Source organism: Ixodes scapularis, unplaced genomic scaffold (genome assembly GCF_016920785.2).
Source record: "Ixodes scapularis isolate PalLabHiFi unplaced genomic scaffold, ASM1692078v2 PGA_scaffold1__304_contigs__length_218370807, whole genome shotgun sequence".
Lineage (NCBI taxonomy): Eukaryota > Metazoa > Arthropoda > Arachnida > Ixodida > Ixodidae > Ixodes > Ixodes scapularis.
The window spans coordinates 171,385,639-171,406,554 of NW_024609846.1; the positions used below are offsets into that span (position 1 = coordinate 171,385,639).

Genomic DNA, 20,916 nt, shown 5'->3' on the forward strand with positions numbered 1-20,916 from the left:
AACCAAAACATAGGCTGACCCACAAATAGTGAGCAAAATATCGGAGAACATGAGAGTCCATCGAGATGCTCTGATCCGTAGGCCGTTCCCCCTAGCACGCCGATGCAAAGCGGCAAAGCTTGACGCAAGAAATCTGAGAATTCTAAAGACATTACAGTCAAACTTGGATATATTAAATTCAAATGGCGTCGTAAAATGGTTTGATATAGCAATAATTTGATATACAAAATTATGTTAAATTAAGCTCGAGTTGATATTTCCTGGTGTCTCTGCTAATATCAAAGGTCGCAACAAACGAGAGCTTAACAAATAGAGTATCCAAGAGCCGCTATAAATATAGTGGAGTGTAGTTGGCGGAGACTGCAAACACCACCGCGCTTACATGCACGCCTGGCTGGGACCTCCACGCAGCATAGTGACAATTTAAAAAAAAAAAATGGAAGAGCGAGACGCATAAAAAAATCTCTTGATCCATAGAAAAAAGTTAAGCAAGCAACAAAAAAGAAAGTTCACTAAATTCAGGTAGCAAAAAAAGAAGGGGGAAAAAAATGGGAAAAGCAATAATGGCAAAAGAAAAAGGTAAACAAGGAGAAGGCGGTTAAAGTGTGCTTGCACAACGATTTCAACTTGCTAAAGACTTTTTTTATTTTTTGGGGGGGGATAGGGGGTTGCGCAGCATCGGCAGTGCTCGGGGTAAGGGCGTAGGCTACCGTTCGCTTCCGACAGCGGGTACTCCCTACGCGTGCGTGACCTTTCCCTTACTTCTGCCATCCTCCACTTCTGTTTTTACAGTTAATTGTCTTTTTTTTCACACCCGTTCTTTCGCTACGTATCTTCCCACTTATCTTCCCGCATGTATAACACAAGCGATGCGGTGCCACCGGCACAATGAGATTGCGGGAAAAGCAACGGGCGGGAAATTGAATCGAATGGCAAACACTATTAGTGAATGTTTGGAGCATGGTGTAAGGTGCAAGAAACAACCGACGCAGGGAAGAAGACACGCACACAGGCACCACTCGCAACTATATTTGAAAAGTGCAGAAAGGAAAGAAATCCATATCTCTTCACCTTCCTCCCATCCATGCATGCGCTTGGCCGGGGATTACACAGCTTATGCTTCACAACAATAACCAACTAGCCCAACTACAGGTTCTTCTACTATTGGTGAATTATTCAAAATTTCAAATATTCATGCACCTCTAGTTCCAAAGTCTCGGCATGGGTCAAATTTGCAATTTACTGTACTCCACGAAAATAGGTTTGCAATATTCAGTCTCCAAGATCTCGAGTTTTTTGCATGTGCTTGTGCAGGGAGTGATTGCTATGACACATCCCCTCTCCTACACCGTGATCTTAATTTCTGCTTGCCCTCTTTACACCACCATTGTTTTTGAGAAGCCAACTGCATAATGACATGGTGGCATTGGAGCCTCTCAAAATCGTGTTTTGTGCATCATGCTAATCATACATAAGAACTTCAGTTTCGGAGTGGGCTGTTTTGTTCCCCACCTTAATAGGTCTTGAAAAAAAAAATACTTCTGACCATGAGAAATTTTAAGTTCTCCCATTCAGTCGCACAGGGTAAAGTTAAACTAAGACTACGTTTTCTTTCCGTTCCGGTGTTCTAAGAATTGGGTTTCATTTGAAGGTACACTATTTTTAAGATGAAAGCTGAGTAGTTTTTTTAAATCAAATATATCCAAATTGTGCAGTGCATAAGGTAAACGTTTTTTGTAAATTATGTTAATTAAGAAAGGGGGAAACTGGCAACTAGTCGTAGCTATTACATGAGATTTTTTTTTTTTTTTCAGAGGAGTGTGATTTTTAGCAGAAAGGAAATGGTAGATTACTCAATGTTTGGAAAAGCTGGATCCACCCTTGTGTACTATTGTTGTGCAGGTCCATGAGGCTGTTAGAGCTACAGTGTGAGCTTGAGCTGCTTAAATTTGCATAGAGCATGGAACCTCTTGCTATTAACCTCAACTTTTTAACTTTGTCTTTCGAGTTTCTTATGGCTAGAATGCATCAAAACGCGACACCAAAAAATTTACTGAAAAGTCAGCAATTCATTATGTTGTTGAATAACAAATTTTGAGAAAAGGCTGCTATAAGATGTCAAAAGGCTTTGCCTGGTCTAAATTATAGGAAGATTGAAGATGCAAGGTGGTAGCAATTTTGAAACTAGTTTATTACTAAGCATCTGGAAAGTACATAGAATAGTCATAAAATGCTTTTGATTGGGTCTTTTTGTAAATTGTATCTAATTTGGGGTGATCGTGTGGGCTTGCAGTCACAATTTTTGATTTAAGCGATTTTGAGAATTTTTAAAATTATATTACATGTATATCCCTGATATGAAATTATAGATTTTTGTTTTAAATGCAAAAGCATTTATAAGGCCAGTCTCGGGGACTTTGTGTCTGTGGCATGCAGCCTCGATGACATCAGTGTCACATGTCATAATTCCACGTGACACTGCGATGGCTTTATAAATTCACTAAACCCTCATCACGTGCCCTTCAGTAGCCTCCTCGCTTTGCCCGCAAAAGGACGAGCGCAAAGAAGCCCTTTAAATGCCACGCATTAATTAGTATGCTTTTGGGAAAGGCTAAAGAGGCAGCCAATTTTTCTAGCAAACTCCTCTATTTATGCGGTATTGGATCGAGATAAGATTAAGTAAAAAAAAAAATGAGATTCCAAGCAGGCCTCAACTTTTGAAAGTCATAAGACCATATTTAGTTTTCCCTTCTCCCCTTGTGGATAGTGAAGGGAGAAGAGGAAGGACACGAGGTGATTAGTGTTAAATGCTTGTGGCAGAGAACAGGGAAAGGGAGGAAGAGGCAACCAAAAGCTGAAAGCATACAGTATGTGCCAGTAATGGGGGACCTTTTTTTCCAGTAAGCTTCTGTACATGCATACACCCTCGTCCCTGGCTTAGCTTCCCGCTGTCCCCATTTTCGGAGTGCACCATCCTGTATGACCAACATTGTCAGCAGCTATCTTCATGCGCAATTCGTCTTTTCGACGATTCTTTTTTGAATGCGGTTAGTATGGAGCAAAACGAAACGATGCATTTGGCACAATGCCAATGTGTTTTGATAAGTGGCTGAGCATTTCCCCCCAGACAGTGCTCGTTACTCGAGAATGGTCTATTGAATGCTTTTCGAGGCAAGCTATAAAATATCTTGGCAACAAGTTATGATTACATTGCTAGTTCAGTTACAGGTGTCGATGAACCTTGTTTATGGTGCATTCTGGCTGACCTAAAGCACTGAAAAATCTCCACAGACTAGGAGAGTCGCAATGCGCGTTTATCTCGGACTTGGGGAGATGTCCGTATTAGTGTTCTCAATCATGGGCTCTGTAGGTCCTCAGTGAGTCTGGTCTAGTTTAATACTTTAGGTACTTGACTTGAGAGGTTTTACTTTATATTAGTTCACAACTTTCTTTTTATTAGGTAATTGGTTTTAATACTTGAGGAATCTTGTCTGTTAATAGCTTGCAAGAATCCAGCATGTGTTTTTTTTTTTTCTTGAGAGAAGCTTGTGGAGTGAGTGCCTGTAATTTGCCTTACCTGTTAATTTCTTTCTCTGCATGTTTAGTGGCAAAAGTTTACTTTTCATCTAGGACATTTCCAAATGCTCGCAAGGATGTACCATTCCTGAAGTGGGCAGATTTTTAGTTTCAGTTTCGATAATCAGATTTCAGTCTTTGCAGCAGAGTGAACATGTTCAAAAGGATTTTAATATTGCAACGGTTAAACCAGCTGATTTAACCGTTGTAATATGTACCACCAACTAGCTCAGCTTCTACCCCCTGCTGATTTTAATAATTTTGAACTTGTTTAATGATTTTGAAATTAGAAGTACTTCAGTTTGTTTACTCCAAATACACACAAAAGAAAATTGTTTCTTGGAGTTAAACATTTTTTATTTATTAATTAGGATTTAATGATGGCGACGTCTTTGTAGACAATTTTCTGACTTGGAAGATTTGAGACCTTTTAGTATTGGGAGATAAGCATACAAGCAACCTGATCATAAAAGGGATTTTCGCTTAATGTTACACAAAATATTGTTGAACGGCTAATTAAAAAAAAAAAGGTGTATCAACCAATGTTGAGGATTATTCCCAGTTGGGTTTATATTTTTCAAAATAGGACTGCTCATAGTTTCTTTACTTTTTTTACTTCCACTTTATTGAATTTTATATATAATAAAAAATATTAAATAAAATCAACAATATTGAATTTCATTTGTGAACAAAATAATATACAGTCGAATCTTGTTAATTCATACTCGAGGGAGACCGAAAATTTGTTGGAATAAAGCAAAGTTTGAATTACCGGGAGTTTCCTCCCATTAAGACGCATAGGCTGGGACCTGCATGTTAGTTTGAATTATCCACACGTTTGAATTAAGAGAGTTTGAATAAACGAGATTCAACTGTACTGGTGTCATCCATCGCGTAGCACTGGAACTTCCGATCTCCATATATTTTTTATGTATAACTTTTTTTAACAAGGCCTTGAAAGAATGCTGATGTTATAAGTAGATAATAGATTTTGCAATGTTTATTTATGGGGGAATGTGGCAGATGTTTTTTGGTCTGTATTTTTTAAATATCGATGGACCTCGGCGATTTGTCTCGGACAAATTCTAAAACGATAATTATTGGTGAAAAGAACATCTGAAAAGCTATGCGCTAAAGTCTAGGAAGAGAGGGCTTCAACAGAAACAGTGCTAGCTAAAAGAAATTTTCAAAAATCTGTTTTTTCGATTTTAGCTTATTTTCTATTTTTAGAACCAACAGTTACTTAACATTGTTTTTTTGGTCTTCTTTGATGTTGTGGTTTCGACACTGACATTTATTGGTGTCTTTTGGTCAAAACCATAAGGTCTACGGCCCAGTTGTTAGCAGCCATTTCCCATAGATGGTGTGCACGTTCGATCTCGTTAATATCCCGCATTACCTTCAGTCTAGTTATACGCAGGTCAGAAAGGTTAGACTGTGCCAGTACGTTTCCTCGTTACACTGAAACATGAATATATAAATTGGGGTTGAAACGCACCAATTCGGAAAGCTCGGAGAGTCCAATGCTGGACCGTAAATTCAAAGCATGGTCTCTCCTTTGGGCTGTTCCGGCACAGAAACTCCCACGGTGGCACCTAACGAAGTGGAGACGCGGACCGTCCCGTACGGGTCCACGGTGGTCCTGGACTGCAAGACGAACCTGGAGGAGCCCGTGGCGTACACTTGGACCAAGCAGACGGGCAACCTGCCCCATAAGGCCAAGGAGCACCATGGCAGCCTGACTGTCCCAGACGTCGGATCCTTGGACGCCGGCACCTACATCTGCACCGCCAAGTCCGAGCACGCCACCATCGAGATTCCGACCGTCCTCAAGGTCACAGGTGCGACCTGTCTCTTCCCGGTGTTTGTAGCCGCCTCGGTGGCTCCGACAGAGACCCATTGCCCGACCGAGATCTGACAGAGGCCTTTTGCGGAGAAGGTGCCGTATAACCGAGATTCGGGTTGTGCATCGGAAGATTTGCAGATGGTCGAAATGAGTCCTCCATTGGGGCGTGACAGATGCCCTCCGTTAATTAAGCACGCAAAAAAAAAAAAAAAAAAATTGACTTTGCTCGCAATTTGACGGAGGCTTATTGCGTAGAATGCACAGTGTAACCGAGATTTCAGTCGCGTGTAGAAAGATACCCGGGTGGGCGAAATTAATCTGCGGTCCTCTGCTGGGGCGTGCGCTAGATGCCCTTTGTTGGTTTGGCACGTAGAAGCCCAAAATTGTACTTTGTCCTCATGATTTTTTTTTATAGTCGCCCGCAGGGTGGGAAAGGCAGGGGAGTCCTTCGGCTGTACCGTCTACAACGCGAGATTCCAATCTTCAGTGATGCTGCGGCGTATTGCGAGCCTCAAGCATGCATTCGCAGCCGAAGCATGCCGGGGGGCACGAGCACATACTAGAGGTTGGGCATCCGAAGCAGTCATCCTGTTGTTGAAGGCTGTTTACGAGGGGAACCCCGGTTTTTGAAACGGCACCGCAGAAAATGCCAATTACTACACTGTGGAAACGAGAAGGACAAAAAAAAAAAAATGCGCAAGAAAAGTAGTTTTAGAATACAGGCCAATTTTATCTCGCAATCCTCGAGCTAAGATCCTTAGGCGAAGTAGTGATCCCTTGTCAAGTTCACAACTGAGGGTTTCATCCAATTTTTGCTCAGGTTGGTAGACATACTTTCGTTACCGACGAGACTGGTATGACAACAAATGTTGCATGTCTTTGATGTGTTTTGGACTGTTTGTTTGTTTTGGCAGGCTTGCTCCCGCGGTTCACCCAAGCTCCACTTTCGTACATGAAGTTGCCTACCATTGTGAATGCTTACATGGGCTTTGAAGTTGAGATCACATTCAAACCTGAAAAAGATCACGGTGAGTACCATTGTGCCTGGCGGTTCCCGGGCTAAAGCTGGCAATTCGGAGCGGCTCGTCCAATCCACCTCTTGTCCGCTCCAGGGCTACTTCTGTATAATGGCCAACAAGAGGATGGCGGTGGAGATTTCATTTCCTTGGGTCTGACCAACGGCTACCTGGAATTCCGCTTCGAACTGGGCTCTGGCGTGGGGCTCCTCAGAAGCCAGCGGCCAGTACAGATGGACACATGGCACACTGCCAAGATCAGCAGGGAGAAGAGAGACGGTGAGTGGGAATGTATGCGCTTCCCATAAACCGCCAGCATTCTCATCTTGCAGAAACCATGTGAGAGTACCGTCACGAACAATGTTAGCCGAATTGACCGAGTGACGACCGAAACCTACTGGTTGTGTTGCTTGACATGAAATGGTAAACTAGCAACGAGGTACAGCATGCAGACAACATTACGGTGGCCCTTGCAGTGCTGCTCGACCCGATCTTGCTTGAGAAGTGCGCGTTGTGCCTGCGCAGGTGCTGCTACTGTGCAAGTTTGCGGTTATTGTCCTTTTTGCTTCTTCATACATTTGAAGGAGGATTTCACCAGAGCCGGGACTATGCGCCCAGACCATGCGCCCAGATAATGAAGACAGCGTCAAACAGCAAAAAGTGGAGGCCAATCATATTAAAGTGCTCACGAAACTAAGCAAAGGAACAGGCAGAGTTGGTTAGCGGTGGCCACCGCACTCTCGTCCGCATGCCATCTTTTGTTGCTAGTTCAGCTTCTTGCATTGAGACAGTGCCACCGGTATCTTTCAGTCATCACTTGATCATTTCGGCTTCCGTTGCCCATGACTATGTATACTCGTTAAGACTTGTGGTGCAGAAGTATATGCATGTTGCTCTATGGGAATGTGTCAGGTGGATGTACTTTATATGCACATACCATATGCACACACGTGCAAATAGGGGATTTTGAGTTTAAAGTGAATAAGTGGTTTTTGGCCGCATATTTTCACTGCTGTTGTACTATGCTTAAACAAAAACCTAGCTAAACTCGTGAAGGTTGTTCCCAATCTTCCATTCCTGCACTTATAAACAAATTTTTGATCTAACTATATATATATATATACTGTATTGGATTTGTGACCTCAGAAAATCTGATACCTTTGGCTTTCAAGTAAGCGACGGATTTCACATAAAATCAAACCTATACAGATGCCCAGCTATATCTGATTAAGTGGATTTGCAAACCTTGGCTATATGCAAATATTATTTCTTCAATATCGAATATTAAAAAAAAAATCACGAATGATGAATAAAAGTTGTCTGGGCACCTCTACCTAACACATACTCTTGTATAACAGCCAGTTTAATTTTTAAAATTGTACGGCAATGTAGATAACATTAACAAAGTTTCCTCTTTTTTTTGTTTTTGGTTTTTTTTTAAGCACATTAGGTTTGCTTGTGCGCCCTCCCACTGCATATATTTATAATTTGCGAGTGTTGGTCGCACAGAGTTATTCCGTTGAGTGCACTTCTTACCGAGCACCAGTGCTCTGCGGAGAAGCAACACCCGGAAAGCTTGCTTCTATGGGGGTTGCTTCTCCACTTTGCACCCGTGCTCGATAAGCAGCACGCTCAGTGGCGTTAACCCGCCATGATTAACACTCCGAAAAATATAATTATTGTAGTTTATCTCAAAGCGAATGTTGAATAGTGTATTACCCGAAACAACTATTTGAAATTTCGAATATTTGCACAACACTAATAAATAGGATTCTCATAACTTCCACAGGCTTTCTTTGAATTTACACCAATTATTGTTTGTTTTCATGCACACTTAACTCGCTTTGTGCATTCTTTTAATGACTCACAGTGCAGAGTATTCTTTACGGTTGTAATTTTTATTAGAACAGTTTCAAAAAGCAGTGGCAGTGGATGGTGGGATAACAAGGAAATAGCCTTGTTTATTGTTGTACTACCAGTTGTATCCCTCCCAGTTTTTTTTTTTTTTTTTCTTATCTCGTTGGAATACATAAAAACCAAGGTTCATTACATTTCCTCCAAAGATTTTACTGTAAACGTTACTGGCAGAATGTTTTGACCTATTACAGGGCTTTGTGTGTTGGCCTGCAAACACTATTATATTTCAAGGTTTGCAGTATGTTCAGGGCCACCTATCTTAAAACATATCACGCTTTACTTGCAGCCAAACTTAAAGTTGACGATCAATCAGAAGTCACCGGATCATCTCAGGGAAAAATGATGGGACTGGACTTGACACAGCCTCTCTTTGTCGGAAGCGTTCCAAACTTTGACAAGGTCTCCCGAGAAAACGGCTACTCTGTTGGTTTTGTGGGTAAGTCTGATTGCCTTTTTAAGTTAATGGTATAGCTGCTAGGCTTCCGAAGAACTGTAAGAAATTTACAGGGCTTGCAGCAACAGGTAGCTTTTATTATTCGGTTTTGGGTGCCACCAATTATGCCCACGCAAAGTAAGATGGATGATGCCCCAATGCGGCTTTGGTGTTGACCACAGAAACAATAGCAGAGTAATTTTTAGAGAAACCTTCAGACATATTGCTTTCCATTTTGCCGGTAGAGGTTAGCGATGATTTAAAAAAAAGATTAGTGTGAAGTTTCAAAAGCATAAGCTTTGTATTGTTTTTTTATAATCCCTAGCTAGCACAATTTGGTGAATCCTTAGTTGTGTACAATTTTTACATTCTACCGCTTTTCTACGGTAAATGAATGTAAGTAAGAGTAGGACATGCACATACTGATCTGGGGCTGGCAAATGTAAGGTGTATAACCAACTTTTAGACAGGCATATGCCAAATATACTATAAGCATGAATAGCCATGACTATTTAATACTCAGCTGTTAGCATACCTGTAGACAGTTTGAACCATTCACACCAGGGTCACAATTTGAACATGAATATGCCAATGCTTCATTTTTTAAAAACACATGCTTCGACCACCGAAAAGAAACTGATCCTAGAGCTTTTTTTAATAATTGCACCTATTTTTTGCAGAATTTATTCTTTTAAACTTGCACAAAAAGCATGTTGCATCACTTTCCAAGCGCTTGGGGATGACGTTGCAGAATATTACAGTCTAAGCTTGTTATAACAGACCTTGATTTTGACCGAGATTTCGGTCTGTTGTAAAAGGAGTATGTTGGAGGCAGATATGAAGTTGAGTCAATCGCATATAGAGGAAACCCAACCAAACTTCACGAATGGGTATTTTATATCCAAATGTCTGTTGTAACCAGGTCTGTTGTAATGAGCTTAGACTGTAATGCCAAAAGTTGTTGCTGTCTCATGAGCAAGCCTACATTATAAGTAGGGTGTGTACTTTCCGGTGTTTATTTGTGAGAAAAATCGGCGGATGTTTTTCGGTGTTTATTTATTTTCAAAACACCGGTGTATTTCGGTGGAACGTCTTACGACGAGGCTAAAAACGGTGATTATCGGTGAAAAAAAGGCGGTTGATCACAGACAGAGAGTTCCAGTTTTATTCACATAGTTCATACACTTCTTCTCTAGGAAGCAGCTATTTCTCACACTTGGTTATTATAGTAGATGCAAGCATACTTTCATTCTTGCATCTACACGCAAGGAACGTGCTGCCGTCATGGCAGCACGTTCCTTGAGGTTTGGAACCCGCAATTATGAAAACGCACGCTCCTGTACGACACGGACGTTGGCAGTGTCTTCCAGGAACCACAGCAACCTGAATACATGGCTTGCACCAACATCACTTGGCCAGACACAATGAGGAAAAGGCACGTGAGAGCCTACCCTCCACTGTGTTAATTTTTCCGCAAAAGGGAGCCATGGGAGACACAATAGGGGAAAGGCGTATGAGAGCTTAGCTTCTACTGCGTTCACTAGACGCTTTTGACCCCCAGAAAGGAGGGCAGACTGGCGCCACCTGCAAGCCATGTATAAACACTGGAAGAATGCAGGATCCACGAGATAACACGTTTGATGAACCTCTACGGGGAAAGGGTTTCGCTAGGTCGGAAACTAGCAACGACCGGTGTTTTTCGGTTTTAACCAGGGCGAAAATATCCAACCACCGGTGTTTTTCGGTTTTAACCGATTTTATATTTTCGTCACCGACGGATGTTTATCGGTGTTTTTCGGTTAAAACCGGAGAATGCACACCCTAATTATAAGTAACACTGAGTCCCTGCAAAACCGTGCTGCTTGTTTTATTTGTTCTGACTACCCTCCATTTTCCAGTGTCACCGCATTAAAAAATCAAGCTGAGTCGCAAGACCTATCATGCCGCCGTAAACATGCTCATCTGTCATTATTTCACAGGCTCTGTCACTATGCATCACTTCACGACGATTTTTTTCAAACACCCCCGATTATCTTTTCACGTCGCACTCATTCAATCAAAGTAACGCATATCACATACAAATCATATGCTTAGCATTCTTTCTTATTCTGTTTTTATATTGCCTTTGTATGCTTGTATTTTTCTGTGTACTATATTTTGGTTGCCCCCCCCCCCCCATGTAATACCCTCCTGAGAGGGCTTTAGGGGTATTTTGAATAAATAAATATAGGCACAGCAAGCAGACAACACACTCGGTCGAAAGCAGATGATGTGATCGCCTGCTCGCTGCGCCTACAGGGAGATGGCGCCACAAGCACAACCCTCGATAACCTGGTCGTCTGCGTCGTCGTCCACCGTTGACTCTAGATTGTTAGGTTCATTCTTCTCGGGAAAGTATCTATGCCTTGAAATTTCGCAAGCTAAATACCGCTACTATAATACTCCTGTGTTGGAAATTTGTATTTCTACGTGCAGGTGCCGATTTTTCTGACCAATTTTAAAGCCAGCCTCAGGATTTTAGACACCCTGTACGTTGTGTTTATTTTTTATTTATTTTTTATTCTTTTTTTTTTTTTTTTAAGCAGGCAGTAAGTCGCAAACTAAGATGGTATATGCTTTGGCAGTGTACAGTTAACTGCGAGAAAGACTGAACTGTGAAAGGGCATTTTGTTGGAAGTTGAGATAGTAGACTGCAAATTCCTCTCGAATATAGTATGTACAAGCTTTTAATTTGAAACATTCTTTGGCTAGGTGCTTGGCATTTCGTGAAACCTAGATAAAAGCGTGGCCTCTAGGCTCGACACTGATTGGTTGACAGGTGGGAAAGGAGTGGGGTGCTCGACGATTGGTTAACGGGGAGGTCATGTGACCAGAGGTGTAGGCGAGGAGGAGATCAACCACCTGTGCGCACTGAGAGGAGCTTGCAAGTATGGAAGGCTCTGGAAAATTGCCAGGTTTATCAGCACCATTTAACGGTAGTATCTAGGGTTGTGCGAATAGCAGATTTTGATTTCGAATCGAATTCAAAGCGAATAGTGATTTTGGCCGAATATTTTCGAATTGAATATCGAATACTTGTAGTTCTAAAAATCTTGGCCGCAAAACGGCATGCAAGATAATTATTGCAGACGTGCAATTATTAAGTGGTCTGATTTGTGAGAATGAGACCCTAATTAATTTATGTGTAACTTATTTATTGGAATATATGGCACAAAGATGGCACAGGCATTGCTGGAGCTGATTGATTGGTTTCTTTTGCCCGTTTCAAACAAAGTTGATGAAATGACTACGATGAATATATTTGGCAGTTCCCTCCATAATATTTCTACCGTTTTGCTGAACGTGTGAGTATATTTTTGATTTTAGAAATCATTCCTTACGGATTTTTAGACAGTAAACAAACACGAGATACGAGGTTGTCAACACTTCGAAAAGCACGAATATTACAACTGCTCTCGAAGCGAATATTGAATAGCGTAATATTCGAAACTACTATTCGAAAATTCGAATATTCGCACAACACTAGTAGTATCGCTTCATTCTAGAAACCATCAAGTGTACTCATGCCATGCATTAAGCAATCTGATAAAGAGCGCCGTGAGCGTAGGCGTCCGACAACTCAGAGTATCGCTAAACGTTTGTGATGCTAGAACATTTCACGTATGCAACATAATTGCTTAGCAGTTTGCCATTCATTCTTTTTCTTTTTTTTTCAGATAGGCAGATAGGTGTAGCAAGCAGACGACCACCACTAAAATACACTTATGAAAATTTGAGATGGCTACGTGCAGGCACCGATTTTTTTTCTAGCAGATTTCCGAGCCGGTCCGAGCACTGAAGCCACCTTAGAGCATACGGTTCGGGACATTTATTCTTGCACTGTGGTCACTAGAAGCACCCTTGTTGCAGGTTGTGTGAGTGAGATCAAGTTTGGACCCAATGCGCTGGACCTGGCCAAGGACTCGGAGCAGGTGGGCACAACGCCGTGCGAGACGTGCTCGTTGAACCCGTGCATCCACGACGGGGTCTGCCAGGAGGCCCCCACGGAGGCCGGCTACCGCTGCATCTGTCCCCCGGGCTTCTCGGGGCGCGACTGCGAGAAGGTGGGCGAGGCCTGCTACCCCGGCCTGTGCGGCGAGGGCCGCTGCGTGAACAGGCCCGGAGGGGGCCTCGACTGCTACTGCCCCTTCGGCCGGACCGGACTCCGCTGCGAGAGGGGCAAGTCTTTCACTCTCTTTCGGTGGTATAGCCAGGGGGGAGGCTTATGGGGCTTCAGCCCTCCCCTCCCCTGAAATCCAGCTGACCCTATAATGTACACATGGATTTTGACCCCCTCTCCCCCCTCCGAGTCATGGATATTTGCAACCACCTCAGCCCCCCTCTGAAATCATTCCTGGGAACACCCCTGTTTCCCTTGGAGGGTCTCGCTGGAGTGAACTCAGTTATAAAGCATGAAATGCTTTGCAACAGAAGCCACTACTATTCACAGAAATTTGTCCGTTCGTGCGATGGCCCGACATCACACGTTGTGTGATGTCGGGCCATTTGATGTCATGGTGTGGTGTGACACAATGTTTAATGTCCCCTAAATATATTTCAACGGTCGCTCCTTAAATATTGCATTCCATGCAGGTCGCTGCCAGTTTGTCTATACTATATCGATCACCGTTTGTCTATATCGATCACCGTTAATTATTTGTTCGATTGGGATTGTGTCGCGACCTAATCTGAACATTCTTTTATTACGGTCATTAATGTTGCGTTTGGTTTAGACTGGAGACCACCATGAAAGAAGCGCAATAGACTATCTATTGGGCTTTGATACTTTGGTTTGTAATAGGGAGTTAACTTAGAGTGGGGGTCTCCAAACGTTTTGGCTTAGGGGCCGGATTGAAGATCCGTCGCAGTCTCGAGGGCAGGAAAAAAAATAACCCAATAAAAATAAATAGCTTATACAGTCGAATCTCATTACTTCAAACATGAGGGGGATCGAAAATATGTTTGAATAAAGCAAAGTTTGAATTACCGGGAGTTTCCTACTATAGAGACGCATAGAATGGGCCCTGCATGTTAGTTTGAATTATATCGGCAAGTCTGAATTAAGAGAGCTTGATTTAACGAGAATCGACTCTAATTAAAGAAACCTGATTAAGAATTTCAATGCAAAAACATAACTAGAGCGAAAATTTAAAAAAAAGGTAGCTTTACTTATAAATGTGCTTTATTTTTAATTCGACGTATTGTTAAATGTGACATCACAAAATAATTGACCCAGAAAACTCTAGGCATAAATCAAAGTGCATAGAAACTTTGGCGTATTCATATGGGCCAGAAGACTAACGAGAAGGCTAGATCTGACGATGACAATATGCAATAGTTATGGCACTCGGCACAATATGCATGCAGTGATGGAAGTGCCGCACCATTTGTGCCATATTGCGCCATGAACAGTAGTCTGCTACACCTTGCGCCAAAATGCCATTTTTGCTAAGAATGGAGTCAAACCTGCGCCGAGAGAGGCTTAAAGCAAATTAAATGAAAATATTTTATTATTGGTTCAACTTAATATTCAAAAAATTAAAAGGGATACAATGGTACAAATATGTTGTATTCCATGAAAATCAAAAAGTGCAAAGGACAAAGGCAAGTAGTAGAACAAGACAGGACAAGTGCTTGTCCTTGGTCCTGTCTTGTTCTACCATTTGTCCTTTGCGCTTTTTGATTCTTGTGATGTGTAACCAACTAGCTCAACAGTTCATTTGATTACGTTATATTTCACAGCATCTCTACTCACCATATAGTTTGTTTCATCTTAGGTCAGAGCACAGTCGAAGGCTCGAACACATACAACCACGAACGCACATACTAAAAGCGCAAGTCACGGGACATTCGCTCCACTTGATTGGTTTAGCCGATGAAAGAACATGTACAGGAAGATGGACGAATGTCGTGATGTTGCGCGTTGACACTGTTTCATTGGTCCCATTGGCTTGTAGCCTTGGCTGTAGCGTTGACTTAAGGTGAAACCAAGTATAGAGATTGCTCGTCAACTGCTCTGGTCGGTTGATGAACTGGCCAGTTGATCGCCTGCGGCGTCTAAATATCCAGACAATGTCAAGAACTAAGTCGCGAGAAAACATTGCATTGTAGTGGGATATAGCGGTTAGTGTGATAAGACAAAACCAGGGTATTTTACTCCCGATGAAATTGCTTGATCATCGTGTCTCCACCAGTGTGCACCGCCTCTTGCCAATGTGCACACATCAAGCTTCACCGCTTTGCACTGGAGTGCTAGGAGCAGTGGCCGACCCAGGGGAGCGCCTGGGTTTGCGCAATAGGCACCCAAGTTTTGCTCAGGATTATTACGGGTGGACCTTCTTTCTTGAATGTAGGTTTGTAAGTTGATCTCTGCTTCAAAAGAAAGAGCCAAGAAAGAGAGAGTAGGAAAGAAACACGTGGCTATATTTGGATACATACGGTAGTCACGGTAGTTCCCAAGCAGCTGTCGATCGAACGAGCGGCGAACTTTGACAGCACCAAGCTAAAGGCGTCATGCTGTTTGTGGGCACGTATCAAATAAATAAATAAATAAAATAAACTCTGGTTTCAACGTCGCTAAGGGGTATTCACACGGGGGAGAAATGCCCTCTTTGCTCCCCAAGATGCGCATCACGTGGTAACATCATGCTTTTGCACAGAGCCACGCTGGGACGTTGGCATCCCAGGGGGATGGGGAGCTTTTGCTCGGGCTGCAAAAACCCCTCGGCATGGGATCTCTTTGCAATTGGCGGTACTTCGTTCGCATGTCTGGCAACTGTACAGATTTTGCTCAGCGAGATATCGGCAGTGGCATCGAGATCGCCCGACTTGTTGTGGCTTGTGCTGTGGCACATGCCGTCCGAGCCACCCGAAGGAGTCTTCGATAGTCACCGATGCCATCCTGAGGCCTCTCCTCATACAACTGGTTTTTGATTTCACGTCCTTGGTGTTGGGTCTACCGATTCAAGAAGCATCTTTCTTTTAGCAGGAAGCAGTTCGTCATCTTCTGCATCTAACAGTGCTGTTGCCATAATCGCATATCACAGTTTCCTGTGTGCCTCCATTTGTCTACTTGCGTCTGGGTGCACAGAGCCCTGTTGTCGAGAGTGCAACCGCTAAATACGTCCGATAACACTGACATCCCTCTCGGCTCCCTGCCATTCGTGTGAATGCTGGGGTTGAGGAGGGGGTTCTGCTGGTACCTGCGATCACTGATGTCACGCACATCCCTCCCCGAAAAGCGTCCCTCGTGTGAATATCCCTTAAAGAGCAGTGTCACCTTTAAAGCGCAAGTCTTTCATAATATTTCTGGGTAGTTGTTTTTGCAGTTTATGATATTAGTCTTGAGTTTGTTAGGTTCATACAACTTGGGGGACGCGTTTCTATTGATGGACTTGTTAGCGGGTGTGCTGGTTCTTGCTGACATTTTACAGAAATTATATTTTCTTGTTAAATAAACTACCGAGTGTAAAATGGGGAGCGTAAAGTGGAGGGATATTTCAATCATTTCTTAATACTTATTTTAATTGGAACCTACGGTACTCTAACCAGAGCGTTTCTGTGTTCTTTTTGCTTCCTATCTATTCTTATCACAAAAGGTAATAAGTAATATGCTCCAGTATCAAAGTGGAACCCTTAATCATTACCATAGATGAACTCATTTAGAGATGCAATCACTTTTTCATTTTAAAGTGATATTCTAACAGATGTTGGCATCTGCTCCAAAAGCGTCAGTGGCTGCTCCAAACCAATATTTTGTCTACTACAGAATCTTCTACAAAAGTCAAATGTTGTGTTCTTCATGTACATGAGAACACAAAGGAATATTAGCATAGCTACATAGACTTGAAACAGGAGACTACTAATAGTGAAGCTCGTGATGACATTTAACATATATTAAATAATGGAATCTCATTAATTCAAACTCTTAATTCAAACTTGCGGATAATTCAATCTAACATGCAGGTCCCGTCCTATGCGTTTCTAGGGAGGAAACTCCTGGTAATTCAAACTATGCATTATTCAAACAAAGTTCTGGTCCCCCTCAGCTTCAAGTTAACGAGATTCCACTGTAATATGGCAAAGAACCCATGGAAAAACTGTTCAAGTGCAGGTGAGCTGGTGTAAGTTATACATGATGATTGAAACATGAGGCTGTGGTTTGTCGTGAAGGAGGAAGAAAAAGGGACAGACATCTCAAACTGAGACGTTGTCTGTCCTTTTTTCTTTCTCCTTCACGAGTTTCCGTTTTTCAAACCACAGTCGCAGCTTTCAATCATCATGAAGAACCCATGCTTTGATGCAGTTCTTTCTCACTCTTACTGACAGCTTTGTTTTCACTTTTAGAGCTAGTGCATCGTGGCACCATATTTTTGTTTTGTTTTGTTTTTGCGAGCGCTTATCTTTCCACGGGCCCGCTGGAATGCCTCTGGGCGAGGGTGTGGAGACCCTTGACATAGAGGATGGGTTAGAAACATGCGAACCTAGCTGGTTGTAAAAGTTGTTTGCTGAAGTTGGGCTTTACATGCATATAAACTAGATTTCCTTTTCTCGCTTACTACCGCTTTATGCAACAAAAGCAAAGGTGCGAGGCTGATAGTTCTAAATAAAAACATTGATTTTTTTTGTCTTTCAGAAATATCCATTGTGGAGCCTGCCTTTGCGGACGATGCCTTTGTTGCCTACCCGACACCCAACGGTTCCCTTAGTAGCTTGAAAGTGAACATGAAGATCAAGCCTAGGACCCTGGATGACTGCCTGCTTGTGTACTGTGCCCAGTACCCTGATCAGAAGGGAGACTTCACATCCATTGGCATCCGCAATGGAAGTGTGGAATTCCGTTTTGACACGGGATCGGGTATGTTCCAAAGTTTCAAAGTTACTTGAAGATGTAAACAGCCAGAGTTTACAGGGTATGCTTGATGAGCCTGGCCTCACAATTCCATTGATACTACGTTTTTGCTAGTGCAAGTGAAAATTCTGCTTTTCTCCCAGTCGAACTTGACTATTCGACTTTCTGTTTTGCATTAATGATTTGGTACTGGACACTTTTTCTTCAATTTCAAGTTTGGCAATTTCACAATCACGAGATAACCTGACATTTTTAGGTCTCATTTTGACCTTAATACATATCTGTGTGGTGATTTGTGGTTGATGAAACTAAATCCTGAAAATGTGGGTATATAGAATTGTGTGCCCAGCCTTAGTGCTAATATAACCGAGTTATGAAGCGTGGCAGAGGAGCAAGTGTGCGCTCTTCTATTGTGCTCAGTGACTTGGTGCAAGTTTCCTTTTGTGTGGAATTCGAAGTTAAGAGTCTCGAAACACAGCACGCTCGTGGTGCACACATGCATCAAGCTTCACCACTTTGCACAGTCGTGTGTGTGTGGAGCTTTTCTCTTTTGCGCCGCATCCAAACCGGTGACTGCAAAATGTGCGAAGCCACACAACCCTATGATGTGCGGCGGTCTGCTTCCATCCGTTATTTTTGCTGTGGGGAAAGCTTCTGTCTGCCGAAGTGTCCTTCACGAAGGCCTAGAGCAGTGATTCTCAACCATCGATGTTTCGCGGACCCCTTGTGGATCATTGGAGATGATGGAGGACCCTGTTCGTGTTGAAGGAAGGGGAAGGGTATAGGTTAAATATAATAATGGTTTAATAAATGGATATAACTAAGGGCTAATGCGAAGTAGACTTCTGCTATTCGCAACTCCAGCGCGCTGCTCGCCCTCCCGCGGACGAACGGAGAACCAGAGGACCGGGGACGGCAGCGGCGGCGGCGGCGCGGAAACGGTGGCAGGGACTGTCGGCCTTGATGCGCGAGGCCGTTTTAACAAACAAAAGTGAGCGCGTTAAAAAAGCAATTCTTGTGCTCCGCCTTGAAACAGCGTTGCACGAAGGACCGGGATGTCTAATTTCATTAGCGACTTTTCGTGTATCGCATACGCTGTGGATTTCTGGTCTTGTGCATGGCCGCCAGCTCAATCTGTGCTCAACGTGACTGAAGACGCTCCCGCTAATGATGAAGAACTCTATAGTACGGTCTACGAAAAGTCTATTCTTTGCCATAAGTAGGAGAAAACTCGTCGTGCAACGGTATGTCGAGCAACACAAATCGGGAATGGGTTCGTGTTTTAAGCCCGTTACAAGGAACATGACTATTTATTCCAAGCACTTTAAAAAGGCAGAATACCCGTACTTGCTTTAAGGTAATTACAAAGCGAATAAAGAAATGCTCGAAGCATTTTAAGTGCATCTGTGTTAGCCAGCCGTTCGTGACGAGAGCTTAGAACGCTCAGTTTTGGCCAGAGGGACCGCAATGTTGCAAATAACACGGTACAAAAATTTACGGTAAATTAAAATATTTATTTGTAATAGAGCAATAAATAAAACCCCTAAACACGCCGATTATGTTAATAGGCAGTATTCGCATAGCGTACGACATCCCTAAACTTCAGTTGGACGTACAGCGCACTGATGTTCAACCGGCGCTACCAACTTTCACGAGCGGCTTGAAAGCAGAGTTGTGCAACTTATTAAAATAGCTTAAGTAAGTGTAAATGACCGCAAAAAGAAAAAGTAGTCACTTTTTTTTTGCCCTACTGCAGAACCTCAGTGTTTCTTTTTGTTGTTGTTGTTTTTTTCGGTACATTTTGATGCGTACTTCAGCTGTTTAATATCTTATATTGCGCCGTCGTCAAGCCTCTCGTAAAAGTTGGGGCCGTCAGTTTGACGTCAGTGGGCTGCACGGCGACCTGAAGTTTTGAGGTGTCGAATTTGTGACAAGGGGTGTAAAAACTACAACATTTTTTTTTTAGACTAATGAGCACGGCAACGCTCCTGGAGCGCACTGAAAATAGTGTTTCAAAGGTGCAGCGTGAGCTTGCGGTGGTAATGGTACACCGCACGGTATACCGTGCGGTGTACCATTTTGTTACCGCAGGCTATAGCCCTGCGGTAACAAACTTTCTATCAATAACCATAGAGCAGCTTGATTATGTGTTGCAGTACACTAAAACCGAGACGGTGAGCAGCGAGTTGTGAGGCTGTGACGCGAAGACACCAATACAGTGAACGCTGCTCTTCCGAAGCTTGACGGTCACCGCTCGCGGCTCTCCTTTTAGAGCACTAATGGCCAGGCAAAGCGCAAACATATCTTCATCACCCACAAAAATATTTTGCCACAAACAGTAACGTGGCCGATGCCTAAAACACGCTCGCTCACCACAAAGCTTCGCAATTTGAGGTTTCTGCAACCTTTAAATAATAACATGCTCGTTTTCCTAACGTGCATTAGCATCTCCGTCACCTGTAATATGATCCCTCCCTAACCGCTTCACATTTGTGGACAAATAAAGCATTTTAAGCGCGCTGAACAGCGTCAGCGCGAGCAGGCGCCTGGGATATCCTGAAGAATCTATCCCCGTCTCGTCCGCCATCTTGGAACTACCGCCCCGCCACCTATAGGGCGTTGGAGTTGTGAATTGACATACACACTAGAAAGCTCGCCCGAAAACTGAAACATTTCTTCTCAATCTGAAAAAATGCAACTTTTATTGCCAGGCTTTACTGATGAGGCAGGGTTTTTCAGACCCCTAGAATGCCTTCGCAGACCCCCATTTGCGAACCACTAGCCTAGAGCATGCTCATCACATGGATCAAGACAGCCACTCGCACATTCTGTTGGCTGTCCGTCAATCGCTCAAGCCCTCTGCTGTTCTTGCAAGTCCTGAAAACAGGAAAGGAAAGTAAACGAGGGCGAGGCACGAGCAGAACAGGTGGACAGGCAACAGGCACACTATTGGCAGGTCACAGGTGACATAAAAAAAGAGCGGAGGAGGCAAGGAGGAAAGCCATGATGTTTGCCTGGTGGATGTCCAAACAGAAGACGGACAGCTTTCCCTTCATATGGCGGTGAAGTTTCGCTTCACGCGCTCTGAAGAATCCTGTTTGGACACCCCTTTCGGCGCAGCAGCTGACGCAGAGCAGCATCGGAGTTAGGTCGATCGGCTCTTGATTTGCGCTCACTCTTATATAAGCCAACATTCTTTGATTACGATTGTAGATAGACCCCTAATTTTAAATAGCAG

General features: G+C 43.1%; 1 protein-coding gene across 5 annotated transcripts in view; it reads left to right on the forward strand.

The window, feature by feature from the left end:
- Positions 1–20,916, forward strand: part of LOC8039553 (basement membrane-specific heparan sulfate proteoglycan core protein) — a 430,543-nt gene that overhangs the window by 385,200 nt on the left and 24,427 nt on the right. For all 5 annotated transcript variants that reach the window (XM_040222261.3, XM_040505271.2, XM_040222262.3 and 2 more), the window contains 6 exons: positions 5,154–5,417; positions 6,337–6,450; positions 6,535–6,717; positions 8,642–8,791; positions 12,698–13,006; positions 17,463–17,684. In XM_040222261.3, the coding sequence (XP_040078195.1) occupies positions 5,154–5,417; positions 6,337–6,450; positions 6,535–6,717; positions 8,642–8,791; positions 12,698–13,006; positions 17,463–17,684 (1,242 nt within the window). The remainder of the gene's footprint in view (positions 1–5,153; positions 5,418–6,336; positions 6,451–6,534; positions 6,718–8,641; positions 8,792–12,697; positions 13,007–17,462; positions 17,685–20,916) is intronic.